This window comes from Gopherus evgoodei, chromosome 14, assembly GCF_007399415.2.
Source record: "Gopherus evgoodei ecotype Sinaloan lineage chromosome 14, rGopEvg1_v1.p, whole genome shotgun sequence".
NCBI lineage: Eukaryota > Metazoa > Chordata > Testudines > Testudinidae > Gopherus > Gopherus evgoodei.
In genome coordinates, this window is record NC_044335.1 from 32,830,501 (window position 1) to 32,856,678 (window position 26,178).

At 47.2% G+C, this 26,178-nt stretch overlaps 1 protein-coding gene across 2 annotated transcripts in view; it reads left to right on the plus strand.

Moving 5' to 3' along the window:
• Nucleotides 1-22,063, plus strand: part of MMP24 (matrix metallopeptidase 24) — a 182,980-nt gene extending 160,917 nt beyond the window's left edge. For both annotated transcript variants that reach the window (XM_030533634.1, XM_030533636.1), the window contains 4 exons: nt 3,424-3,638; nt 7,539-7,677; nt 16,539-16,805; nt 19,249-22,063. In XM_030533634.1, coding sequence (XP_030389494.1) covers nt 3,424-3,638; nt 7,539-7,677; nt 16,539-16,805; nt 19,249-19,586 — 959 coding nt within the window. In that variant the 3' untranslated portion in view covers nt 19,587-22,063. The remainder of the gene's footprint in view (nt 1-3,423; nt 3,639-7,538; nt 7,678-16,538; nt 16,806-19,248) is intronic.
• Nucleotides 22,064-26,178: the final 4,115 nt, after the last annotated feature.

The window sequence follows — 26,178 nt, forward strand, 5'->3', positions numbered from 1 at the left end:
TTATAGAGTCTAAGTATGTTCATGGGGAGATAATACTAGGTACTATAGTTCTCTTTAATCTAGAGGATAACAGTATAACAAGAACCTGTGGCTGGAAGATGAAGCCACACAAAATAAACTTAGAAACAAGGCACACATTTTTAACAATGAAGGTGATTGACCATTGGTAAAAACTACCAATGAATGTGGTGGATTCTCCATTTCTTGATGTCTTCAAATCCAGACCGAATGCCTTTCTGGCCTGCAGCTGGCCCATGCCAGCTGACTTGGACTCGCAGGGCTCAGGCTAAGAGGCTGTTTAATTGAAGTGTAGACATTCGGGCTTGGGCTGAAGCCCAGACTCTAGGTCCCTGCGTAGTGGAAGGCTTGCAGAGCTTGCACTGCAGACCATAGGTGCCAACTCCATGGGTGCTCCGGGGCTGGAGCACCCACAGAGAAAAATTAGTGGGTGCTGCAGCTCCCCGCCCCCACCCCCCAGCTTGCCTCTGCCACCGCCTCCTTCCCAGAGCACATCCCGTGCTCGCTTTTTCCCCCTAGCTCCCAGTGCTTGCACCGTGAAACAGCTGTTTTGCATGGCTGGGGGGGAGGGGGGAGGAGGGAGAACGCAATGCACTCGGGGAAGAGGCAGGGCCGGGGTGGGGATTTGGGGAAGGGGTCCAATAGGGGCAGGGATGGGGTGGAGCTGGGGCAGGGCCAGGGGTGGGGTAGGGACTTTGGGGAAGGGGTTGGAAGCGGGGCGGGGCAGGGAAAAAATGGAGTTGGGGCAGGACCAGGGGCGGGGCGGGGGCTTGAGCATGCACCGGCGCTGGGGAAAGTTGGCCCCTATGCTGCAGACCAGGCCCGAATTGCAATTAAATGGCCCCTTAGCCTGAGTCAGCTGGCTCAGGCGACCTGTGGGTGTCTAACTGCAGTGTGGACAGACCTTATGTGGCCTTGGAGCAAAACTGCAAAGACGAGCTAGCCAGAGACTCCAGCCAGTAGGAACAGATGCAACCAAAGCAAGGACCTTTTTCACCTTTGGACATTCCAGTCAAAACTGTAGAAAGTTCTGACTCTGCCCTGTGCTGATAAATTGTTTGCTCCAATCCTCCCCATCTCTCCTCAGTCGCTTCACCTCAGATTCACGCCACACTTGCCCTTCTTACACTCTTCTGCCCCATCCCCCTCACCTCCCTTCTCTTTCCATTTAGCTGATCCCCTCCTAAGGAACTCTCTCCACGAAAAAAATGTGGAAGTACTGTATTGTTGGTTGGCCACAGAAATGGCAGAATTGAAGGAGAAAACAGACCTCTAGTGGAGAAGGCCTGCAGAGTCATGGGACTCTCCTCAGAGCTGTCAGCAGCAAGGGAGTAGGGGTGGGTCCTGGGAGGGAGTTAGGTGTGTGGGTTTGCGGAGAGGATTTACTGGTGTGGCAGGGTGGGACACTAAGAATCCCTCAGTGCCAACTGGCAAAGAATTCCCTGTTTGTAACAGGAACTCCTATCAGGCCTGAATGTGACACTTTATACCTCGGGGGAGAGCCCTGGTAACCCCCATATTCATCATTTGTTCATAAATCTAGTTCTTTTCTTTAAAACAAAACTAGGCAAAATCACACAAAATGAGACAGAAAAATATAGCAAAGATGGATGCAACTTCTGCCACTGGTGCTTTCTGCTGGGAAATTACAGGCCTAGCTCATGGTTTTATTAGCCACTCCAAGATCTGACAAACCTTCACCAGCATCAGGGAGTTTAAAGCATTGCGTTTAGCTGCCTTCCTGGTCCTGTGCTTACAGCAGTATTGCAAAGGGTGGCATCAGCTTGGTGCCTAAGCCTGTTGCTTTATAGACAGCTGCCCAAAAGATAACGTCAGTACCCAGAAGAAATAAGGTGAGGGGACAAATGATATACAAGGGAGAGGATGAGAGCAGGAACCTCAGGCCCATGCCTAAGGTGGTGTTCAGGAGTTAATCTGTGGAGGGGGTGATGCCATCTGATTCCCTCTCTATGGCCTGGTCAGAACGTCTTTCCAGATCAGGGCAACACAGACCCATTGGCATCATGGTGGATGCCGGGGGTCCCTCCCAGGAGACAATCTGTTAGGTGCAGCAGCAGCCATGATGATGAAGATCACTCCCAGTCTGCTCGCCCCACTGGCTCTTAAGTGACCCCTGCATAAGCACTGTCTAGCTGGGGGGTGGCAGCCTCAGCCTATTGAAACTAACCAGGCAAAACACATTTGGGGGTTTCCAGCTATAACCATTTCCAGAATCCAGCCCACCCCAATGCCTAAGAGCTTTCAACTTGTTGTTATGCCAACTGGAGACCTTGCCAGGAGCATGGCAGAGCCTTTATCACAGTCCTTTTCGCTTCAGCCAGATGGTACCAGTTTTTCCTCTCACTTTTAACAGCATTTCTATCTAACAGGCTCAGAAGGATGTTTATTGCCGTGTACAGTTTAGGGTACAGGTTTCCACATAGCAATGAGCTCATTGTATATCTTTACAGTACGTAATGTTTCTGCATGTTGGTGCCATCATTCGGTCAGATCACAGAAGTGCTCAAACTGGAAACCTTCTATGAAAGGCAGTGGCCGTGGTGTCACTTTTCTGAGCAGTTCCCCAGACTGGGCATTAAGGACGGTGTGGTGCGGGAGCTGCCATCATTGGAGTTAGTCCTTCTCATGTACGTCCATTAGCGAGCCCATGGTATTTTTCTGCAAGCAGGGGTGTCAAATCCAATAGCCTGGCTAAACTGAACTGGGGTAATTGCATTCTGCATCCCTTGCCCTTTCCATTGGCTACTGTATTATTTTTCACCTCCTGACTTCAGCTGTTCTGTGGTGCCATTAAATAGCTATTGCCTCTCCCCACAGCAGGAGTTGTAGCTGGCATTGTTACTTCATATTCCTTCTTGGTTGTCTCCCATACTCCTTGCATCTGTGAACAGACACTTCAATACATTAACTCATGTTAAATTCTTATTGTTTCAGAATAGCTCTGACTTTTCTCCTGTTACTCTTCCTGGAAGCACCTGTCCTACAGTTCAAGTTAGGTGAATGCTCCCCTCCTCCAGCTCTCCTGTGTCTGGCAACTGCTGCGCATGTCTGTGCAATGTGTAAGGGCAGGTCTACACTGCTGCTTAAGTGGAAAAAGACATGCCCCCTCCCTCCCGCAAGCAACACAAGTTACAGTGACCTAAGCACTGTCCGTACCGGTGCTCTCCCGTCGGCATAGAGCGTCTTCACCAGACACATGGCAGTGGTGCAGCTGTGCCAGTGCAGTGCTTCTAGCATAGACCTGCCCAAAGGAACGAGTGAGAGATTTCTGGTGAATCCCTGGGCAGGAATATTTGATCAGTGTGTTGGCTGTCAAATGTCTTACGACTAAAAACAGGCATTCTAACTGTTCACCTTTCTAATCAGTTTTCTTTTGTTTTTTAGGTCCACCTGCTGAGCCACTGGAGCCCACCAGACCTTTACCAACTCTTCCTGTGCGCAGGATTCATTCCCCTTCGGAAAGGAAACACGAAAGACAGCCAAGACCCCCCAGGCCACCTTTAGGTGATAGGCCATCAACTCCAGGCATGAAACCCAACATCTGTGATGGCAACTTTAACACTGTGGCTCTGTTTAGAGGAGAAATGTTTGTTTTCAAGGTACTAAATCAGTCTTACCAATGATGTTTTCTAAGCTTTATATCCTGGAAAAGAATAATAAGTGTAAATAATTACACATTATCAGCTATTTTATGGTACCACTTTGCTCTACTGAAAACAGTTCTATTATGTGTAACTGACATAATCAATGAGCATGAGAATTTTAAAAGGAAAGTTTTAGCAGATTTGAAAATACTTTACTAACGCTTGGCATGGTGCCTAAGGAGAAGGGCATAAATGAAAGAGTGTTCTTTGTGATGTTCATAATTTTGTTTTGCCTTCAGAATTACCTGCATCCTTGACAAAAAATAAACCAGGTTCTGTGTAATGTTTTTAAAGCAAAAATATCAGATAGCAGACTCTTCTAAACAGCCATGCAGCTCCATTCAATGCATCCAAAGAAATGAGCTGTAGCCCACAAAAGCTTATGCTGAAATAAATTTGTTAGTCTCTAAGGTGCTACAAGTACTCCTGTTCCTTTTGAGAAATGGGATGGTTTCAGACTGGTAGCCGTGTTAGTCTGTATCAGCAAAAACAACGAGGAGTACTTGTGGCACCCCTTAGCGACTAACAAATTTATTTGAGCATAAGCTTTCATGGGCTAAAACCCACTTCATCAAATGCATGGAGTGGAAAATACAGTAGCAGGTATAAATATACAGCACATGAAAAGATGAGCATTGCCTTGCCAAGTGTGTGGGGGGGGTCAGTGCTAACGAGCCAATTCAATTAAGGTGGAAGTGGGCTATTCTCAACAGTTGACAAGAAGGGAGGAAAATCACTTTTGTAGTGCTAATGAGTTCAGTTATCAGAGGGGTAGCCATGTTAGTCTGGATCTGTAAAAGCAGCAAAGACAACGAAGTGCATCCGACGAAGTGGGTATTCACCCACGAAAGCTCATGCTCCAACAGGACTCTTTGCTGCTTTTAATGAGTTCAATGTAATCAAGGTGGCTCATTTCAAACAGTTGACAAGAAGGTGTGAGTATCAGCAGGTGGGGAAATTAGTTTTTGTAAAAGCAGCAAAGAGTCCTGTGGCACCTTATAGACTAACAGACATTTTGGAGCATGAGCTTCGTGGGTGAATACCCACTTTGTCAGATGCATGTAGTGGAAATTTCCAGGGGCAGGTATATATATGCAGGCAAGCTAGAGATAATGAGGTAGTTCAATCAGGGAAGATGAGGCCCTGTTCTATCAGTTGAGGTGTGAAAACCAAGGGAGGAGAAACTGGTTCTGTAATTGGCAAGCCATTCACAGTCTTTGTTTAATCCTGAGCTGATGGTGTCAAATTTGCAGATGAACTGAAGCTCAGCAGTTTCTCTTTGAAGTCTGGTCCTGAAGTTTTTTGCTGCAGGATGGCCACCTTAAGGTCTGCTATAGTGTGGCCAGGGATGCTGAAGTGTTCTCCTACAGGTTTTTGTATATTGCCATTCCTAATATCTGATTTGTGTCCATTTATCCTTTTCCGTAGCGACTGTCCAGTTTGGCCGATGTACATAGCAGAGGGGCATTGCTGGCATATGATGGCATATATTACATTGGTGGAGGTGCAGGTGAATGAACCAGTGATGGTGTGGCTGATCTGGTTAGGTCCTGTGATGGTGTCGCTGGTGTAGATATGTGGGCAGAGTTGGCATCGAGGTTTGTTGCATGGATTGGTTCCTGAGCTAGAGTTACTATGGTGTGGTGTGCAGTTACTTGTGAGAATATGTTTCAGGTTGGCAGGTTGCCTGTGGGCGATGACTGGCCTGCCACCCAAGGCCTGTGAAAGTGTAGGATCATTGTCCAGGATGGGTTGTAGATCCCTGATGATGCATTGGAGAGGTTTTAGCTGGGGACTGTATATGATGGCCAGTGGAGTCCTGTTGGTTTCTTTCTTGGGTTTGTCTTGCAGTAGTAGGCTTCTGGGTACACGTCTGGCTCTGTTGATCTGTTTCCTTATTTCCTCATGCGGGTACTATAGTTTTGAGAATGCTTGGTGGAGATTTTGTAGGTGTTGGTCTCTGTCTGAGGGGTTAGAGCAGATGCAGTTGTACCTCAGTGCTTGGCTGTAGACAATGGATCGTGTGATGTGCCCGGGATGGAAGCTGGAGGCATGAAGGTAGGCATAGCGGTCGGTAGGTTTTCGGTACAGGGTGGTGTTAATGTGACCATCACTTATTTGCACCGTGGTGTCTAGGAAGTGGACTTCCCATGTAGATTGGTCCAGGCTGAGGTTGATGGTGGAGTGGAAGCTGTTGAAATCGTGGTGGAATTTTTCCAGAGACTCCTTCCCATGGGTCCAGATGATAAAGATGTCTTCAGTGTAGCGTAGGTAGAGAAGGGGCGTGAGTGGACGAGAGCTGAGGAAGCGTTGTTCCAGGTCGGCCATAAAAATGTTGGCATATTGTGAGGCCATGTGGGTGCCCATAGCTGTGCCACTGATCTGGAGATATAAATTGTCATTAAATTTGAAATAGTTGTGTGTGAGGATAAAGGCACAGAGCTCAGCAGCCAGTTGTGCTGTAGCATCATCAGGGATACTGTTCCTGACAGCTTGTATTCCATCTGTGTGTGGGACGTTTGTGTAGAGAGCCTCTACATCCATGGTGGCTAGGATGGTGTTTTCTGGAAGGTCACCAATGCATTGTAGTTTCCTCAGGAAATCAGTGGTGTCACAGAGATAGCTGGGAGTGCTGGTGGCATAGGGTCTGAGTAGAGAGTGCACATATCCAGACAGTCCTTCAGTGAGAGTGCCAATGCCCAAGATGATGGGGCGTCCAGGATTTCCGGGTTTGTGGATCTTGGGTAGTAGATAGAATAACCCTGGTCGGGGCTCTAAGGATATGTTGATTTGTTCCAGTGTTAGTGTAGGGAGTGTCCTGAGTAGATGTTGCAGTTCCTTAGTGTATTCCTCAGTGGGATCTGAGGGAAGTGGCCTGTAGAATTTGGTGTTGGAGAGTTGTCTGGTAGCCTCCTTTTGGTAGTCAGATCTGTTCATGATGACAACAGCACCTCCTTTATCAGCCTCTTTGATGATAATGTCTGGGTGGTTTCTGAGGCTGTGGATAGCATTGCGTTCTGCACGACTTAGGTTATGAGGCAAGCGATGTTGTTTTTCTACAATTTCTGCCTGTGCACGTCGGCGGAAGCATTCAATGTAGAGGTTTTTGTAGTGACCCATCCACTCCCAGTCTTTATTCAGGCCTGACACCAAATTAGGTCACTACAAAAACTAATTTTCCCCTGCTGATACTCACACCTTCTTGTCAGCTGTTTGAAATGGGCCACCTTGATTACACTGAACTCATTAGCACTGCAAAAGTGTTTTTTCCTCCCTTCTTGTCAATTTTTGAGAATAGCCCACTTCCACCCAATTAACCACCCAGATTAGGAGAACACATTTCCCACAAGACATTTGTAACCACCTGTAGTAACATGTCATAAAGTAACCTCAGCCATTGTGCAGGACGGTGGACTAAATGACCCCCTTCAGCACTGATGATCTTGATAAACTGTATGAGTGTTCATTGTAAATTCTGGAAAAATATGCGTTGGAGGCCCTGCAAGTACTGGTATCTTGTCTTCTGCCATGTATGTGGGATGGACCCGCGCATGCACGCACACACACACACACACACACACACACACACACACACACACACACACACACACACACAGAGATTAAAGGATTGTAATGATTAGTACCAGTCCCTAACCTGTTATAATGCTAAGAGAAAGCATCTTCCTATAAACTTGGCCAAATCTGGTTGGAATGCAGTCATTGCTCAAGATCAGTGCAACTACACAGTGCTCAAGTTTGTTATTATGGCATCTGGGGCCATTTCATGGTCTAATTAGTGGTTGAATGCAGGGTATAAAAGTTCAGACACCTCAAAAGCCCTTTTTCTCTTCCTAGGATCGTTGGTTTTGGCGTCTGCGCAACAACCGAGTGCAGGAGGGGTATCCCATGCAGATTGAACAATTCTGGAAAGGCCTCCCTGCAAAGATTGATGCTGCCTATGAGAGATCTGATGGGAAATTCATTTTCTTTAAAGGTAGAGTATGTTTCCAATGCAATTTTACATCACTGTTCTAATCCCTCTTTCTGTGGCGAGCTTTGACAAATGGGATTTCTGCTTGTCTGTTTAACATTGTATTGGTGGGAACTGTATCTCATATTGGAACCATTTGTGGAAATCCACAAAGAAAGGTAACTGAACTCCTCACAAACCCTCAGTTCTAATTACTCAGAGCCAGACACTAAAAGGTATTTGGGTGCTTAAAGATGCAGCTAGGTATCTACTAGGATTTTCACATGCACTGTGGGCTAGATCCATAAAGACACTTGGGTGCCTAACTGCCCCTGTAGGCACCAGGTCCTCAAAGCCCTGCTCAGCTGCAGCCTAACCCTGTCGATGTCTAATTCCTCAGAGGTGCCTAAGGCTCTGCTAGTGGGAATATGCAAAATTGCCTAAGTCCTGATGCTCCTGAGTTGTGTGGTGCCCTAGCTTATGCCTAAACCCTGGTGGGATTCTCAAAATAGGCATTCCCCTCGCTGCCTTTTGTACAGAGCCTGATCCAGTAGGCAGAGGTCCTATGGGGCTAGTGGGGAGGTGGGTGTGTTCAGTAGCCCCAAAAACCCAGTGGCTACTGCATTCCCTTGAGAGATGGGAAAGCCGGGTTTGTATCCCCACTCTACCTGAGTTGGAACAGGGATTTGAACCTACAGCTCTTACATGAAATGCTAGTGGGTCCATTGGGGGGCTTCTCTCAATCTCTTGTTGAAGCCGTCGTGCTTTGTATAAAGACTTATTGGTGTGGGGACTTGAAACCACTGTCATGTGACCCTCCCACATGTAGGTGAGTGCTCTGAGTGTGAGGCTATGGAGTCAGTCTCTCACTTTCCCAGTGAATATTTCATTAGTTATACAAAGTGGAACAGCTTCAACAGGACTGCTTGAGAGAGACCCATGCAAGACACTCTGCGCTGAGGGTTAGAGCACCTTGCCTTAAATGTGGGGGCCTGAGGTTTGAATCAGGGAGAGCAGCAGTTTGGACCTGGGACTCCCACATTCTGGGAGTGTGCCCTAGTTATTGGCTATAAGGCCGTGGGGTTGTCTGTCTCTCACAGCTGCTAGGACACAGGCTACCTAAATGGCTGACCTGGCTTAAGTGCCTGATGGCTGAGAATCCTGACCAGAGAGAGGCACCTAGCTACCTTTGAGGGTATCATGGCTTCACAGGGTCTGGTCTATGCCCCAGCCTGTAGCCAGTCCCTTGGGAGTGACCCCTTTAGTGTGCTGGTCCACACAGTTCCATAGGCCAGGCCCGTGGCCTCCAAAACAGGGGCCTTCGGGTGCCAGAAATCTCTGTGGCCTCCTGCAGTGAGTCCAGCCAAGCCAGACACTGTGGGAGGCTTGTTCTTACCCTTTGCAATGCCAGGCAGACTTTTCAAACAAGTTAACAATTGTTAGTGTCCTGGCCTACAGAATCTGAAAGTCATTAGGTTACCGCAGAGAAGCAAAGGTTAAGACAGAGTTCAGACTGGCCAACACTAGGGCCCTTGGGCCATGCTACCATAGGAACCAATTTTCCTTCCTCTCTCTGGGCTTTTCTACACTTAAAACACCACAGCAGCATAGCTGCACAGCTGCAGCACTTCACTGTTGGCACTGCTTACACCGAAGGGGGCGGTTCCTGTCAGCATAGACAATCCACCTCCCCAAGAGCCAATAGGTAGGAATTCTTCCTTCGACCTCAGCACTGTTCACACAGGGACTTAGGCTGGCTTAACTCTGCTGCTCAGAGGTGTGGATTTTTCACACCCCTGACCGACATGTTCCAGTGTAGACCAAAGGTCTGACTCTGTCCCTCCCTTTGTCTGTCAGTCCCAGGAGCGAGCCTCTGTGTCTGCATGAGCTCACAGAGCCTGACACCTTTCCCCACTGTTCTCCAGCTAGGGGACCCTTGCTCTGCTTCCTGGCAGAGAGGTGAGTCACGGTCCCATCTCCAGCCCTGTGTGAGGCCAGGTCTCTCCCTCAGCCCTGCCCTGCACATCCCCCGGGCGCCCCCGCCCCATGCATCCTCCGAGCGGACCCCCACCCCAGCGCATCCCCAGGGTCATTTAAAATAGCCCAGGGCCACCACTCACCACCAGCAGCGCAGCAGAGCTAAGTGGCTTCCTGCCTGCTCACTCCACATGGCTGCCAGCCCCTCCATGCAGCTCCTGGGCAGGGTAGGTCTGTGTCCTGCCCCACGCACCCCTGCGGCAAATGGAAAGCTGCAGGGGCAGTGCCTGGGGGTAGTAGCACATGGAGACCCCCGGCCCGCCCTGCCTAGGAGCCCCCGGTAAGTGCTGCACCCTCCCTCCCCCTTCCAGAGCCTGCACCCCTCCTTTGGCCCCCAAACTCCCGCCCAGAGTCTGCACCCCTTCCCTCTGCACCCCCTCCCACCCTCAAACTCCATCCCAGAGTCTGCACTCCCTCCTTCCGCACCCCCTCCCATCCCCAAGCTCCCTCTCAGAGCCTGCACCTCCACTCCCAGCCTGCACACAGCAACCAAACTCCATCCCAGAGCCTGCACCCCCTTCCCACAAACCCCATCCTGCCTCCAAACTGCCTCTCAGAGCCTGCACCCCCTCCCCCTGCACTCCTTCCTGCCCTCAAACTCCCTCCCAGAGCCTGCAGCCCTCCCTCCGCACCCCCTCCCATCCCGAAGCATCCTCTCAGAGCCTGCACCCCCATCCCCAGCCTGGAGCCTGCACACAGCACCCAAAACTCCATCCCAGAGCCTGCACCCCCACCTCCTTCCCACACACCTCTTCTGCCCCCAAATTCCCTCCCAGAGCCTGCACCACAGCCCTCTGCACTCCCTCCCACAGCCTGCACCCAAACTCCCCCACAGCCTGCACCCCTCACCCCCTCCTCCACCCCCAACCCTTGCCCAAGCCCAGACCCTACACCTAAACTCTATCCCAGAGCCTGCACCCGTCCCCTCACCCCCACCTAAACTCCCTCCCAGAGCCCAACCTCTTACCTGTCCTGCACCCCAATTCCCTGCCCCAGGCCAGGGCCTGCACCCCAGATCTCCTCCCCCAACCCAAACTTCCTCCCAGAGCCTTACACAGGTGTGGGGGGCAGCATTTTAGGGGGCGGAGTTTGGGGGGCAGGTTCTGGGAACCACCAAAATCTCTACAGACTTGCCTCCCCTGCAGAGAGGTGGGGGGAAATCTCCTCTTGGCTGTTGGTCACTAGATGTGAATGCCCTGCCTATGCCTTGGCAGGATCTTCCGTTCACATACATAGATTCTATTCAGTTTGTTAATGACTCAGGCAGCTATGAGGCAAACATTCGGGCCCTTCCCTATATGGTCAGTACACTGAAGTGCAAAGCCTAGAGGAAAACAGAGGTACACACAGGAATCATAAAAATACCATCAAAATTCCCACATTGGTCACAGCTGGACAGGGCTTAGGCCTCACCCCTCTCCACAGCATGTCCCACCGCTCAGCACGCTGGCTTCTGTGAATCTCTTTCTTAGACCCCTAACTTCCCCATACAATGCCTGTGGTCCGGGGTGCCTAAGACCTAGTCCTCTTTGTGGATCTAACCCCATGATGCTAACTCACACGGAAGTCATGAAATCAACGGAATTGAGCAATTAAGCACTTTTTAAAATCCAACTAGGCACCTATCTGTATCTTTAGGCAATTACCTCCCTTTAAAAATCTGGCCTCACCCACTTCACGCCTGAGCTCAGGGAAATGAGGGGAGGATTTGGCCCAGAGGTGACCATCTCTAGATGGAAAGTGATTGCTGAATGGAATTCATTGTAAAACCAAACATACAGCAGTGTCACCAGTACAGTAGACATGCTTCATCATGTTTTATGCCTGTGAAGTCTGGCGTGGATCTTGTCATAAATGACAAATAAAGTGATTCTGGATGGCATGTAGGGACAGGGTGGGAGCCACATAATTGATGATTGTACAGCGTCCGAGGAACATGAGATTGGCAAGTCCATCCAATCACATCTTGCTCACTGCAGTATTCCATTGTAAATGTAATTATGACACATCGTTACAAGCTCTTTTTAGCCTGACGATAGAGGAGAATGTCTTTGAATTCTTGAGGCAAACCTGACGATCTATTTATAAATTATTGGACTTAGAAAAAGCCTAGTGTTTCTCACTTGTCAAAAATTGTTCCCACAATGCCTTTTTCATTCAAAAGTGAAAAACATATTTTTTCTATAAAACTCATGTTTCATCAACCGGGCCTTAGTAAGAATTTTAACGTATGGACCCCTCTTGTGAATAATGGCTTAAAGCTTTTAAAGTTAATCAGATTCATATTCATTACTGTTTTGAGTTCCAGCAGGTGCCCTGCAGAGATTACAGTGACTCTAAGAAACCTTAAATCTACTTCAGATTCTACCTAATCTAAGTCTTCATTTAAAAAAAAAATCACCAGCAATTTTTCTCATGAAGAATCTCTACAATGTAAACCAATGACTAAGATTGTTTGTCAATACAGTTGGTCAAACTGTTCATAGTGAATCATTTATCCAACCCATTTATTCCCACAAATATTCTGTGAACAAAACAGAATTTTTAGGACTCTCTATTTGTAAATGTTTGTCAAATCGTGTGTCTTTATTAATCACAGTTTATGGACTGTTCATAAATTGAGCCACTACACTTATTTGTTATCCCTATATATTACATATGATTGGTCACCCAAATCACATGGTATTGTTTCTGTTGCCTAACTGGATGACTGAGGCTTTATAAAGGAGAGCTTATAAAGAAATCTTTGTTCTCAACAGGACAGGAAAGGGAGGGAGCAGGAGATAAATAGACCTAAGGAATTCTAGGACATTTAATTTTTTCCTGTCCCATTCTGCACAACCAAGTGCATTATATTTGGCTCCTTATGTAGACTCCAGATGTAAAAATAATTGGCTTCCTTCCTAACTGGGGGAACAAGAAATCTTGCAGCCTTTTCTATAGCACTCATTGCTGTTGTATCTGAGCCTGACAAATATTAACGTGTTATCTTTGCAGCAACCCTATTATATAGGGAGGGCTTCACAGGCCAGGAACTGAGGCACTGGGAGATTATGGCCAAAATTTTCAAGAGTCTCCAGTAATTTCAGATGCTCCAGTTATATAATGAGTGAGCAAGCAAGAGAATGATCCTACAGCCTGATGGTTAGAGCACTCCCTAAGAAGTGGGAGACTCACGGTCCAGCCCCACTGCTTTAAATCTTTATTTAATCCAAAGTGGAAGCTTCAAGAAGAGAGACTGAGGATACTGCACATCAGAATATCTCACAGCCCAGTGGTTAGGGCCTGCATCTCAGAAGTAACAGCCCCCTGTTCAAATCCCTTCTCCCCCTTAGATAGAGGGGAAACTTGAATTGAGAATCTCCCACCTCCTGGGGGAGTTCCCTACCCACTGGCTAAAAGTTACCAGAGAGCTCCTTTCCCACCCTCTGCTCTGAGGCTGAGCTGAATTAGGTGGAGGAACATCTATCTTCCCCCACTTTGTGCATCACACTGGCGCTTACGCATCCGGGTGCCTAGAGGGAGCCAGCAGTGTGCATATCCAGAGCCAGGAACATAGGTGCCTAGGAGACCTTTACAATAGAAATGTAGGTGCTGAGTGATTTTAGGTGCCTGCTGACTTCGGCAGCGGCAGCTGAGTGGGGATTTTATGAATACCACTGGAGCCTAAATTTGGGATTGTAGGGATCTAATGTGGCAGTTAGGTGCCAAAGTCCCTTTGTGACTCTAGCCCTCGCCCTAGCTGACTGACCCTGCCGCACATGCGGGGAGGCAGGGCAGGACTTTTTTATGCCATTTTCCCACCCTACCTCACAGGGGTGTTTCGAATATAAATTCTTTCATGTTTGTTAGAACTGACGCAGAAACAAAGTGACATTCCCAAGGCCATGAAATCTGGCAAAGCTACAGTTCAAATTCAGGGCCTGCCACCTTCCAGCCCTGAGCTCATCCCTTCCTGCCAGAGGGGCTGAGCCTTCACAACTTCCATTAACTGCAGCTGTACCTTGGTTGCTAAACACTCCTTTCCCCATCCAGCCCCTTCAAAATTTCTCTGCCTCCAAGTCATGAAGGTGGGTTTCCTGTAGGAAGATAATATCTGCTTTCAGTGTTTCTAGATGAGTGATTATTCTTTTCTTTTTATCGGGTGAGTCATCGCTTTGATGTTCCTGAAAACACAATTTATAATATTAGGCATAACGAGTGCTTACATAAAACATTTCTTTATTAGGTACCTGAGTAGTGTCATTGCTTGGGGCACAGTTAATTACAGATCTAGGAAAGGTGTGTCTAGGTTCCCCTTCACCACTCCGGAGATGTGAACGGGGCGGGGGAAACAGAGAGAGTTAGGCAGACCAGGAAAGGTAAAAGATAATGCGGGTGTGACAGGGTGCTGGGCAGGAACTTCTGAGCCAGAACCTCTGTCTTGCCAGCTCCAATTAAGGGAGGTAAACTGGAGCTGGCTAGAGAAACCTGCACCAGACTGGCAAATGGGAAACAGCTGCCACCTTAATTAGCCAGGAGCAACATACAGGCCTAGAGGAAGGAAGCCAAGGGAGAGCCAGAGAGTGGAAGGAGAGCAGCAGCTTTTCCCTCCTGGGTGCAGAGTTCCCTGCCCACTGGCTAAAAGTTACCAGGGAGCTCCTTTCCCACCCTCTGCTCTGAGGCTGAGGTGAGTTAGGCGGGGGAACATCTATCTTCTCCCACTTTGTGAGAGCGGAGGAAGTGAGTGTTATGGAGCGCAATGGCTGGCCCACAAGCAAAAAAAAGAGAAAAGGATGGCCCAAATGCCGCCCCTGCAAATGTGCGCCCCAAGCACCTGCTTGCTTTGCTGGTGCCTAGAGCCGGCCCTACTTACAATTATTGCCCAGGGCTTTGCATTTGGACGGGGTTTTGGTGCAAGGGGTGGTGAGCTCTTCTTAATATCTTGAGTTCTGATCAGGGGAGAGACAAAGGCCCTGGCAGCATAGTGGATAAAAATACCCCAGGCCTCCCTTTGTCCAGCCCCACAATTCTCAGACTGTTTCTCCTGGCACTTCCCTCTCACAATCAATACCCTTCTCCGACAGTGTTTTATTAGGTCTTTCCTGTGGCTGTGCAGTTCTGTTCCTAGTACTCACTGTGTCAGCTAGCAAGGAGAGTCTGTTCTCAGCTTTCTCTAGTCTTGCTGCCAAGTCTTGCAAGTCAGCTTGAAGTGTACTAGTAAGATTTATGATCTCAGGTTATAGCTTCACATAATCTATCCACTTGAGACTTGTTTTAGCCAGTCCATAAATTCATCTAGTCTCAGGAGGGCACATCTCCCTGGTCAGCCATCCTGTGCAACGGCTTCTGCTTTTTAGGATTGTGTAGAAAGTCTGGCGACAGCACAGCAGCCCTAAGGGCATTAAATTAGAAGAAAAGAGTGGTAGAATAATCTCTAATACAAATTTGCTGGAAAAAACGCAATTCCGTGGCTGCTGGTTATGACCGTCAGAAGGTGGGGAAAGGAGCTATAAAGCTGTGCAGCCCCAGCCCTCTAGTGGCTCCTGGAAGTCTGACCATATTGTGTTATACTGTATCATTCGTTTAGCCCTCTTTTCAAAATCATTTACGGGGGAAGAGTCTCAGGCGACAGGAAAGCTAAAGCAGGCGGGAGAATGGAATTCACTTCTTGTTCTCACCACAGCAGTTTGCCACTTGCCTCAGTACTTGCTTGTGAGGTGGCTGATGCTAGTCTTGGGGGTTCACTTGAGGAATGGCCTCTGACTTTTGCATGTGACCCAACATGTCTTTTAGGATGCAGCCACCTTCTTCCATATGCTGGCCCTATGATTACCTCTCTTCCATGGTGTGTGCAGCAATGTGCCACCAGTAGGGAGAGTTGGGAACTACAGGACATCCTTGCTATAATGGCCTTCAGAATGAGAATATAATGAACCTGGTCTCTGGATCCCACCTCCAGCCCTGGGGCTGCAGTGAGGACTGACAGATCCTCCAGCCCTGGGGCTGCAGTGAGGGCTGACAGATCTTCCAGCCCTAGGTCTGCGGTGGAGGCTCAGAGCTGCTCCAGCCCCTAGCTTGGATCCCAGGGGGGTTGTTAGAGGAACGGTGCGCTGTACTTAGGGCAGGGGCCAGATCGCTGTCTGGGAGTGAATGTAGGAATGAGTAAGACAAAACACACAGAACCCCTTCACGGGAAGCAGGCAGGGTTGAATACTATTCAGCACCTGCTCCTTTAGTTGAGTGTTATCAGTTTTCAGAAAGTAATCGATGAAATGACTCATTTGTGGTGGTACTGAGCATGGTATTTAGCATATTTGCTGACTGCTGCTGAGAATGAGAATATGCTGCATGCTGTGATCCCAAATAGCGTATCACATCTTAATGGAGAAGTGAGCCCACCTTCTCGTCCATTCACACCCATCCAACACCCTGCTGGTGACTCTTGGTACATGATATGTCTCAGGAATATGCTGTTGTGTCTGTAGGCTCTCTAGTGAGGTCAGTCGTTCAGCATTCTCCTGGTCATTTACTCGGCAGGAATCACTTTTGTCTCCTTTTGCTTTTCATCCCTCTCTCCCTTCTCCCTCCGCTCCCCTTGGTTTCTCTCAGCTGGAAACAAGGAGACTAGCACCATGTGACTAGCCAGCTCTCTGCAGCCCACCAACAAATGTTCTTGGGCCTCCACAGGTCCACAGACCACAGTTTGGGGACGCTGTTGTAATCAGCCTGGCAAGTGATTTTTCTTAAGCACTCCCCTGTTGTGTGCCTAACCAGATGTTCACTTACAGGCCCTGAGAACATTTCACATTCAGGCAGTTGGCTGGATCACAGTAAATTCATTGTTTGTTTTCCCCCCTCATTCCTAGGAGATAAATACTGGGTTTTCAAGGAAGTGACAGCAGAGCCAGGGTACCCGCACGGCCTGGTGGAGCTGGGAAGCTGTCTTCCCCGGGAAGGCATCGACACAGCTTTGCGATGGGAGCCAGTAGGCAAAACCTATTTCTTCAAAGGAGACAAGTACTGGCGCTATAATGAGGACAAGAGAGCGACTGACCCAGGATACCCAAAGCCCATCACTGTGTGGAGGGGAATCCCACAGGCCCCACAAGGAGCTTTCATCAGCAAAGAAGGCTGTACGTAGAACCCATGATTGCAAGTGTTTGTCAGACTAATACCAGATCCTTGTTTCAGATGGTTTTACTATGCTGGAATTCAGGCCCCAGCGCTCACAATGCTGCTCTGCCATCAGTGGCCACAGAGTTTACTAAGGGCTGGATTCACAAAGAAACTTAGGCAGGGCCATGCTGAGCATCACTACACCTAACATCTAGGTGCCTAGAAAACCACTGGGATTCAAGAAGGCTGCGTTAGGTGCCTGACCCCTGTGCACTGAGTGGGGAGAGAGGGGCACCTCAGAATGGGATTCATAACCACCAGCTTGCGAGGCAGCTACTCACCTAAACTAGCCACTGGGAGGTGCCAAGTCCAGATGGGTGCTAAGCTCTGCCCCCCTCAGAGATAGGTATCTAAGTCCAGGCTCCAGGGAGGGGCCTCCCTCTGCTCAGGGGTCTCAGCTGCAAACTCTCTTTTAGGGCATGTTGCCCATGCTGTTTTAGCAGGCGGGCAGAGGGAGGAGGCAAGCCACGAGTTAGGGTGCTCATGTAGGGTGCAGGAGACCCATGGTGCAAGTGCCCCCTCTGCCTGAGGGGGAAAGGGGATTGGAACAAAAATCTCCCATCCCTCATGTGGGGGCTGGGCTCTGGGGTATTCTGAAGTGGGGATGCCCTCAGTCTCTCTTGTTGAAGCTCTTCCACTAATGAAAGAATGATTGGGCCAGAGAGCGAGCCCAGGCATGAGGAGGACTGTAGTCTGGTAGGGAGAGCACTCACGGGGAGGGGGAATAGGCAGGATCCCTGCCCCCTGCTCTAATGACATTTTTAAATTATGTATTCCCAGTGGAACAGCTTCAACAGGCAAGATGGAGGGCGCCTCCCTCAGGCTAGGCCATTGGCCTGAAAGGAGTCAGATCTCTGCTCAAACCCCTTCTCCCCTGCAGGGTGGAATGGAGAGCTTCACATCCCCGCTGAGCACCCAAATCAGTTACAAGGGACCCCTCTCCTATGGGGGTCTTGTGTAAGTTTGCCTGGAGGTAGCTGATTTAGTAGGTGAGCTCTGGGCCTTGGTATTAGATTGGGCCCCACAGACAAGTTAGGCGGAGAAACTCCTTTCTTCCCCCGCTTGGTGGAGTGCTCTGGGATGTAGGCAACCTGGTGACTGCAGTGTTTAGAGTCAGAGGCAGAAACATAAGCACCTAAGGAACTTTTATTGCAAAAATGTAGGTGCTGAGTGAGTTTAGGCACCTACAAGGTTTGGCTACAGCTGAGCAAGTGTTTTGTGAATCCGAATGGGGCCTGATTCTGGGATTTAGGCACCTCACGTGGCAGATAGGCACCTAGGTCCTTTTGTGAACCTAGCTCCAGTAACCTGTGACCCACTTCCCTGCCCCATTCAAACAAACACAGACCCTCTTTTCCATGACTAAGTCACGTTATTGTATTATAAGCTCCTTGGAGCAGGGACTCTCCCTTGCTGTTTGCCCAGTGCCCAGCCTCATGGGTCCCTGCTTGGGGGCTACGAGCAATATTTAATTTCCATCCCTGGCTGCATCTATCTGACTGTTTCTCTCCCCCAGTTGATTTTCTCCTTCATCCTCCAACTCTTCTCCAGCCAACTGGGAAAGAGAAGCAGCTGGCTGGAGTGGAGTCTGTCCTCTGCAGAGGACACAGGCACCCTGATGCAGTGGATTTCTCTCAAGATGTTAGGAAAGCTCCCCGAGCCCCTACAGAGCAGTGGAGTAGAAGCCAGCTAGGCAGGAGCCTGGAAGAGGGGGGAGCTGGAATCTTCCTGTGACTTTGCCCACAGGGAAAGACTAAGAAACAGGCGTGTGGGAAGCATCTGAGGAGCAAAGGCTACTACAGTCAAGGAGCAGCTGAAGGCACCAGCCTTTCAGCAACAGGAGGGAAGCTTTTGAAGCCACTGTCCACCTGGTTAATAACCAAGGCCCAATCTTCCAACAGGTGTGCTCTAAAAAGCTGCTTCTATCCAGGGTCTTCTCCCTCACTGCCCCCTCAGAGCCGTATGTATGAAACAAAATATTCTAAAAATATCAACAAACCAATATCCAAATCAGGGCAGCTGCTGGGCCCCGCCGAATACTGGAATGTTTTTGTAACATAGAGGAAGTCCCTGAATGCGTTAGGGCAGACGTATTGGTGCTTTAGTTGACCATAATTTGCCCCTGAATGCTTGGATTAGAATTCCAAATAAACAGCAAATCAGCTGCTTGGCTTTTCCCATAAAAATTTGCTCTACATTCCTCTAAAATCAAGTGCCTTCTGATTTCCAAATTTGCCATGGGAGGTTCCTTATGTATGGTTTTCTTGCCCCCACAGCCTCCTACCCTTAGGCAGAGAAATAATGACTGTAAGCGAAATGCCTTTCAGTACCTCTTCGCGCCCATTCGGTTTCAAGTCTTTGAATGTTATGGTATGAAGTGATCTCTCTTTTGTCCCCTAGTTTATACCTACTTCTATAAAGGGAAGGAGTATTGGAAGTTCGATAACCAGAGGCTGAGTGTGGAGCCAGGCTACCCTAGGTCAATCCTCAAAGACTGGATGGGCTGCAACCAAAAGGAAGTTGAACAAAGCAAAGAGAGACGCTTTCCCCACGATGATGTGGATATTATGGTGACAATCAATGATGTGCCTAGCACTGTAAATGCAATTGCCGTAGTTATCCCTTGCATCTTATCTCTGTGTATCCTTGTCTTGGTATATACCATCTTCCAGTTTAAAAACAAAGAAGTGCAGCAAAACGTTACCTATTACAAACGACCTGTCCAGGAATGGGTATGACACATTCACTTGCACATTTCAGCTCAGAGCTGCTCAAATGAGTTCCGAAGTCCATCAAACAAAACTGTTCAAGTGACTTATTATGAGTCGTGGGAGTTCTGGGACTGAAAGAAGCAGGAAATACAGAGGTGGCCTTGCAGAGTGGAGCCTCTTTCCTTCTTACTGCCTCAGTCATGTGTCTGTCTTGCTGTGCCATTCTCCACAGGTCCCCTTATGCGTGTCAGAGACTGCAAGAGGAATTTTCTTGAAATGTTTTTCAGCTGACTTGGGAAACCTTCTTCAGTGCCCTGCCCCAGTGGTCTCTGTTAAACCCAGCATTCTCCAGTGTAGCTAACCACCTCTAAATGGACCAGATTTTTTACAGTTGTCTCATAAATGAATTAAGATAATTCAATCTATGAAACAGGAGCAATTCAGTATCTTAAGGAGAAGACATGCTGATGCTGAATCATTCTAAAAAAATCTTCTTAGTTTATTACAAGAACCAGGGAATTACCTGGATGCAATTTTCCAATACCTGCTGGTCAGACGTTTTGTACATTCATAATAATTGATGCCATCACTCAGCACAGTTCACAAGGAGGTAATTCTGTGTAGGCCAGGAGTTCAAGGAACTCTTAACCAGATATAGTAATAGCAACTCCTCTGTTGGGTTAGTCCACAAGACAAAGACCAAAACACTCCCTCCTGTTAACACTGCCCTAAATGCTTTTGTTTTAGGAACCTCTCATGTAATGAATATTTAAATGTCATATTATCACTATTTGAAATTCCCATCAGTCACAAACAATAAATTGTTACCAAAACAATGAACAATTTATATAAGAACTCTGCTGTAATTTATCTGAAAATTCTGGGAAGTGTTGTTATGTGTAATCAGATTCTGAAATTTGCAGCTCATGTTTCAAGAGAATGAAAATGCTTGTTTGGAGGGAAATCTTCATTATAGTTAGGCAAAATGGCCTGGCTAAAGTAAGAACTATGCCTGTGCCTAAAACATGAAAACATTATATAACTTTGAAAATTATTTTTCATTTTTCACTCACCTCTTCACAGTATCTGACCAAAAGGTGGAATTTCAAAGTACAGTGAGGATTGTTTTCACAGGCTGGCTAGCAGTTCTGAGGTTGAGAGCCTCAGATAAGAGCTTGATAAGTATCTAAATTTTGGGTACTGAGCTTTGACAAAGCTCCTTCTCAGACAGCAGTTGTCTGTTCTTCCCTCTTGTAAATGTGAATGCTCGGGGATGTCATGTCCTAGCTAGAGCCTTCCTTAATCTGATTTTCCATGCTGGTATCCAAACAATATGTTAAATGACTATGAAAAAAATGAAGGCAGCACTTCTGTTAGCATTCCAGGTGACATTCAGTCCTGTGCAGAGAAGCCCATACCAGCCCTAGGCAACACTTACACATCACTTGTGTCCTGTTTTGACAGCTTAACTGGGAGGTGAGTGGGCCCTAGCCCTAGAGTGGGTATTCTGCCTTGGGCTGAATTTCGCCAGCGTAGCTGATGAAGCAAGAAGCATCGAACTGCTGATTAACATTCAACAGTGTACATGAGTCAACAATCAGTGTGGATCTCACAGTTGTTTCTTTTAGCACGTGATTCATGTTATAAGTATTGATGATGACAAGAGCAGAGCAGGAAGAGAGAGAGATTGTTAGTGTTTGTCTACTTCTACATGCCTGACTCGGACTCGGACACTATCGCAAGGGGGCGGTAGAACTCTCAGTGACTGGTTTGAATTGCACATTGTGTGGCCTGACTGTTTTGTATTTTATATTTGATAACGCACTTCAGGAGCCAAGAAACACTGAGTGCATCTTCAACGAATGATAAAATCAGTGGAAGAGAACTCGGTAGATGTAACATATTTGAATTTTAATGAAAGACATGATGGAGTCTCCGGCTGGCTGGCCAGACTGCAAACAAAGGACCAAATAAGGCCAGACCTAATCACTAACCACCTCTCCCCAACACAGTATGTTGCTATGTGTACTATACCCCTGGTGGTGACATGCACATTATAAGTTCCAGCCCCATGTGCCACATTGCATTTACCATGCACTTTACTATTCCTCTGAGCAGCTCCAGACAGACACCAGTTGAAAATATCTCTCATTTCCCTTCTGCCCAAATCTGGAATTCTCCCCGCAAATGACACTGACCTCTGGGGAATACTGCGGGTGTCTTAGCCAGCCTTATACCTGTCACTTGTCCATCTCCTGAGCCAGCACAGCTGGAAATGTTGCTTTATCCCATTAGAAAGCCAGAGAGCCCCCTTGCCAATGAGGTACGGCTTCTGGGACATATTTTTAGACTGGCCTTCATTTATGCTGGAATATTGGTATAGAAGGGTACAACTTGCTCAGGAAGGGCAGGCAGGGAAAAAAAGGGAGGCGTTGCCTTATATATTAAAAATGTGTATCCTTGGACTAAGATTGAGCTGGAAATAGGAGACAGACTGGTCAAAAGTCTCTGGATAAGGAAAAAAGGGCTAAAAAACAAAGGTGATGTCAGGGTAGGGTTCTACTACAGACCAGCTAACCAGGAAGAAAAGGTGGATGAGGCTTTTTTTAAACAACTAACAAAATCATCCAAAGCACAGGACTGGCTGGTGATGGGGGACTTCCAACAGATGCCTGAGTAGTTGAAAAATAACACAGCAGGGCACAGATTATTCAACAAGTTCTTGGAATGTTGTAGAGACAATTTATTTCAGAAGGTGGAGAAAGCTACCAGGGGAAAGGCTGTTCTGGATTTGATTTTGACAAATAGGGAGGAACTGGTTGAGAATCTGAAAGTGGAAGGCAGCTGGGGTGAAAGTGATCACAAAATGGTAGAGTTCATGATTCTAAGGAATGGTAGGAGGGAGAACAGCAAAATAAAGACAGTGGACTTCAGGAAGGTAACTTTAGCAAATTCAGGGAGTTGGTAGGTAAGATCCCATGGGAAGCAAGTCTAAAGGGAAAAACAATTGGAGACAGTTGGCAGTTTTTCAAAAAGAGACATTATTAAAAGGCACAAGAGCAAACTATCCCATGCGTGGGAAAGATAGAAAGTGTGGCAAGAGCCCACCCTGGCTTAACCAGATTGTCAGTGATCTAAAAATCAAAAAAGAGTCCTACAAAAAAGTGGAAACTCGGTCAAATTACAAAGGATGAATATAAACACATAACGCAAGTATGTAGGGACAAAATTAGAAAGGCCAAGATACAAAACAAGATCAAACTAGCTAGAGACATAAAGGGTAACAAGAAAACATTCTACAAATACATTAGAAGCAAGAGGAAGATGGAGGACAGGCTAGGCCCATTACTCGGGGGAGGGGGGAAAACAGAAAATGTGGAAATGGCAGAGGTGCTTAATGACGTCTTTGTTTTGGTTTTCATCAAGAAGGTTGGTGGCTATTGGACATCTAACATAGTGAATACCAGTGAAAATGAGGTAGGCTCAGAGACTAAAACAGGAAAAGAACAAATTAAAAATTACTTAGACAAATTAGATGTCACCAGGGCCTGATGAAATGCATCCTACAATACTCAAGGAGCTGACTGAGGAGATTCCTGAGCCATTAGCAATTATTTTGGAAGACGGGAGAGATTGCAGAAGACTGGAAAAGGGCAAATATAGTGCCCATCTATAAAAAGGGAAATAAGAACAACCAGGGGAATTATAGACCAGTTAGTTTAACTTCTGTGCCAGGAAAGATAATGGAGCAAATAATTAAGTAATTTGAAAACATCTAGAAGATAATAAGGTGATAAGCAAGTCACCATGGATTTGTCAAGAACAAATCATGTCAAACCAACCTGATACCCTGTCAAAGAAAGCTAACAAAGCATGGGAGTGGGGAGAAGCGGTAGATGTGGTATTATCTTGACTTTAGTAAGGCTTTTGATACTGTCTCGCATGACCTTCTCACAAACTAGGGACATGCAACCTAGATGGAGCTATTATAAGGTGGGTGCATAACTGGTTGGAAAACCGTTACCAGACTGTGTGATTCACAGTCACGCTGGAAGGGCATAACGAGTGGGATCCCGCAGGGATTAGTTCTTGGTCTGGTTCTGTTCAATATCTTCATCAATGATTTAGATAATGGCATACAGAATACACCTATGAAGTTTGTGGACAATATCAAGCTAGGAGGGGTTGCAAGTGCTCTGGAGGATAGGATTAAAATTCAAAATGATCTGGACAAATTGGAGAAATGGTCTGAAGTAAATAGGATGAAATTCAGTAAGGACAAATGCAAAGTACTCCACATGGGAAGGAACAATCAGTTGCACACATACAAAATGGTAAATGACTGCTTAGGAAGGAGCATTGCAGAAAGAGATCTGGGGGTCATCGTGGATCACAAGCTAAATATGAGTCAACAGTATAGCACTGTTGCAAAAAAAAAAAAAAAAAAAGTAATCATCATTCTGGGATGTATTAACAGGAGTGTTGTAAGCAAGACAAGTAGTAATTCTTCCACTCTACTGTGCGCTGATTAGGCCTCACCTGAAGTAGTGTGTCCTATTCTGGGTGCCACATTTCAGGAAAGATGTGGACAAATTGGAGAAAGTCCAAAGAAGAGCAACAAAAATAATTTAAGGTCTAGAAAACATGACCTATGAGGGAAGATTGAAAAAAATGGGTTTGTTTAGTCTGGAGAAGAGAAGACAGAGGGGACATGAGAACAGTTTTCAAAGACATAAAATGTTAAAAGGAAGAGGGAGAAAAATTGTTGCTCTTAACCTCCGAGGACGAAGCAATGGGCTTAAATTGCAGCAAGGGAGGTTTTGGTTGGGCACTAGGAAAATCTTCCTGTTAGGGTGGTTAAGCACCGGAATAAATTGCCTAGAGAGGTTGTAGAATCTCCATCATTGGAGATTTTTAAGAGCAGGTTGGACAAACACCTGTCAGGGACGGTCTAGATAGTACTTAGTCCTGCCATGAGTGCAGGGGACTGGACTAGGTGACCTCTCGAGGTCCCCCAGTTCTATGATTCTATACTGGTATAAATAATAGTAGCTACAGTTTTCTGCTGTTAAGTTTTTGCAGGCAGGTTATGTCACTTATGCCACTGTCCCTGATTTGTGGGTACAATTTGGGACTCTCACAGTTGACACCTAAATTTTGGAACAATAAGTGCTCACAAAACTTTGCAATGTTTTGCATTTGCTAATGGGAGCTTGTTAAGAGTCAGGCTGAAATGCTACGCTTTCTTCTAGCCCTGGTAGATCACAAGATCTCTGACCTTAATATGAATGGAAAAGCTATTGTCATTTATTATAGATGTTTTTAAAATACATCAGCTATTTCTCTCTCCCCTCTGAACCATACAATTGCATTCATGTTGCTATGGCCATCTGGCTATGGATATGAAATATAGTGCCAGTAAGTGCTTCCTGAATTTTTTAAGGCATATGTAAACTAGTTTCTGTAAACTATCTGATATCTAAAAACACATGACTGTGTGCGTAGAATCTGGATGTAGGGTTTAAGGGCATTTGCTTGGGATGATCTGTGTAAGTGACTATCCCAAATTCATGCACATAGATGCTTGCGTTGCTCTGCAGTCTCTATTATTCTTGCATCTGTGCTCCCTTACTCTCCAGAGAACAAGCTGAAAGGGACAGTATGAGCAGAGCCCTGCAAAGCCGCGGATAGTCGCACCCACACGTGTTTGTATTGTTTACCATCTTTGCAGCTTGGCAGTACCACCAAATTTTTGTATCCGCGCAGGACTCTAGAATTGATGTCAGTGGAAACACAAATGTAAGCACATGCTCCTGATGCTAATGAGACATTTGATTACACTCCTCTGCCTGGCCTCAACTTTGCTTGTGGAAGCAGTTGCTGGGTGGCAGCAATGCAGGATCAGGGGCTTGTTTTCCAGTCTGCAGCTCCCCCTTGCTTTCAGCAAATATTCTCACACGGAGACTGGTCAAAACTCCAGCTTCCCCTCCCCGAGCAATTCGGACACTTCACCATGTGCTTGCTGCAAACTGAGACAAAGTCAAAATAGCACAATCTCTCACAGAACAGGAAGGTCAGTTCAACATTGACTTGTTTCTGACCCCCCAGTCCCTTCCATGGGCTGTGCACTGCTGCGAGATCACCTCTCCCATGATGCAGCTCAGCCGGCAGGAAGGCCCCAGTGCATAGTGGGAGATGTGGGCCTGCCAGGGAATCCTGCCCGCAGAAAACAGGGGCACAAGGCACCCAGCACTTTGGATTAATGTTGAACTGACCCAAACTGAAATATTTCTATTCACGTCAACCTGACCCCAAAGGAAAGATTTGGGTTCAATGGAAAAGTCTCAGCAAATTCTCTTGTGGAAAAGACATTTTCTGTTGAGAAATCATGTTTGCCTCTCTGGCCTTCCCCTTCCCCCCACAGCCATTGCTCTTCAAGTCCATCCATCCCCAGAGTCCCCTCTGTGCCCCTCCCTCCCAGGGTCCTAGACCCTCCCCCACAAAGCCACCTTCCCCCTACCCCGCCTCAACAGGGCACCTCTCTAAATTTCCTGTGAGCTTTCCTGCAGTAGTGCCCTGATGCTGCAAACTTCTCCCCAACGGGGCCCCCTGATGGGAG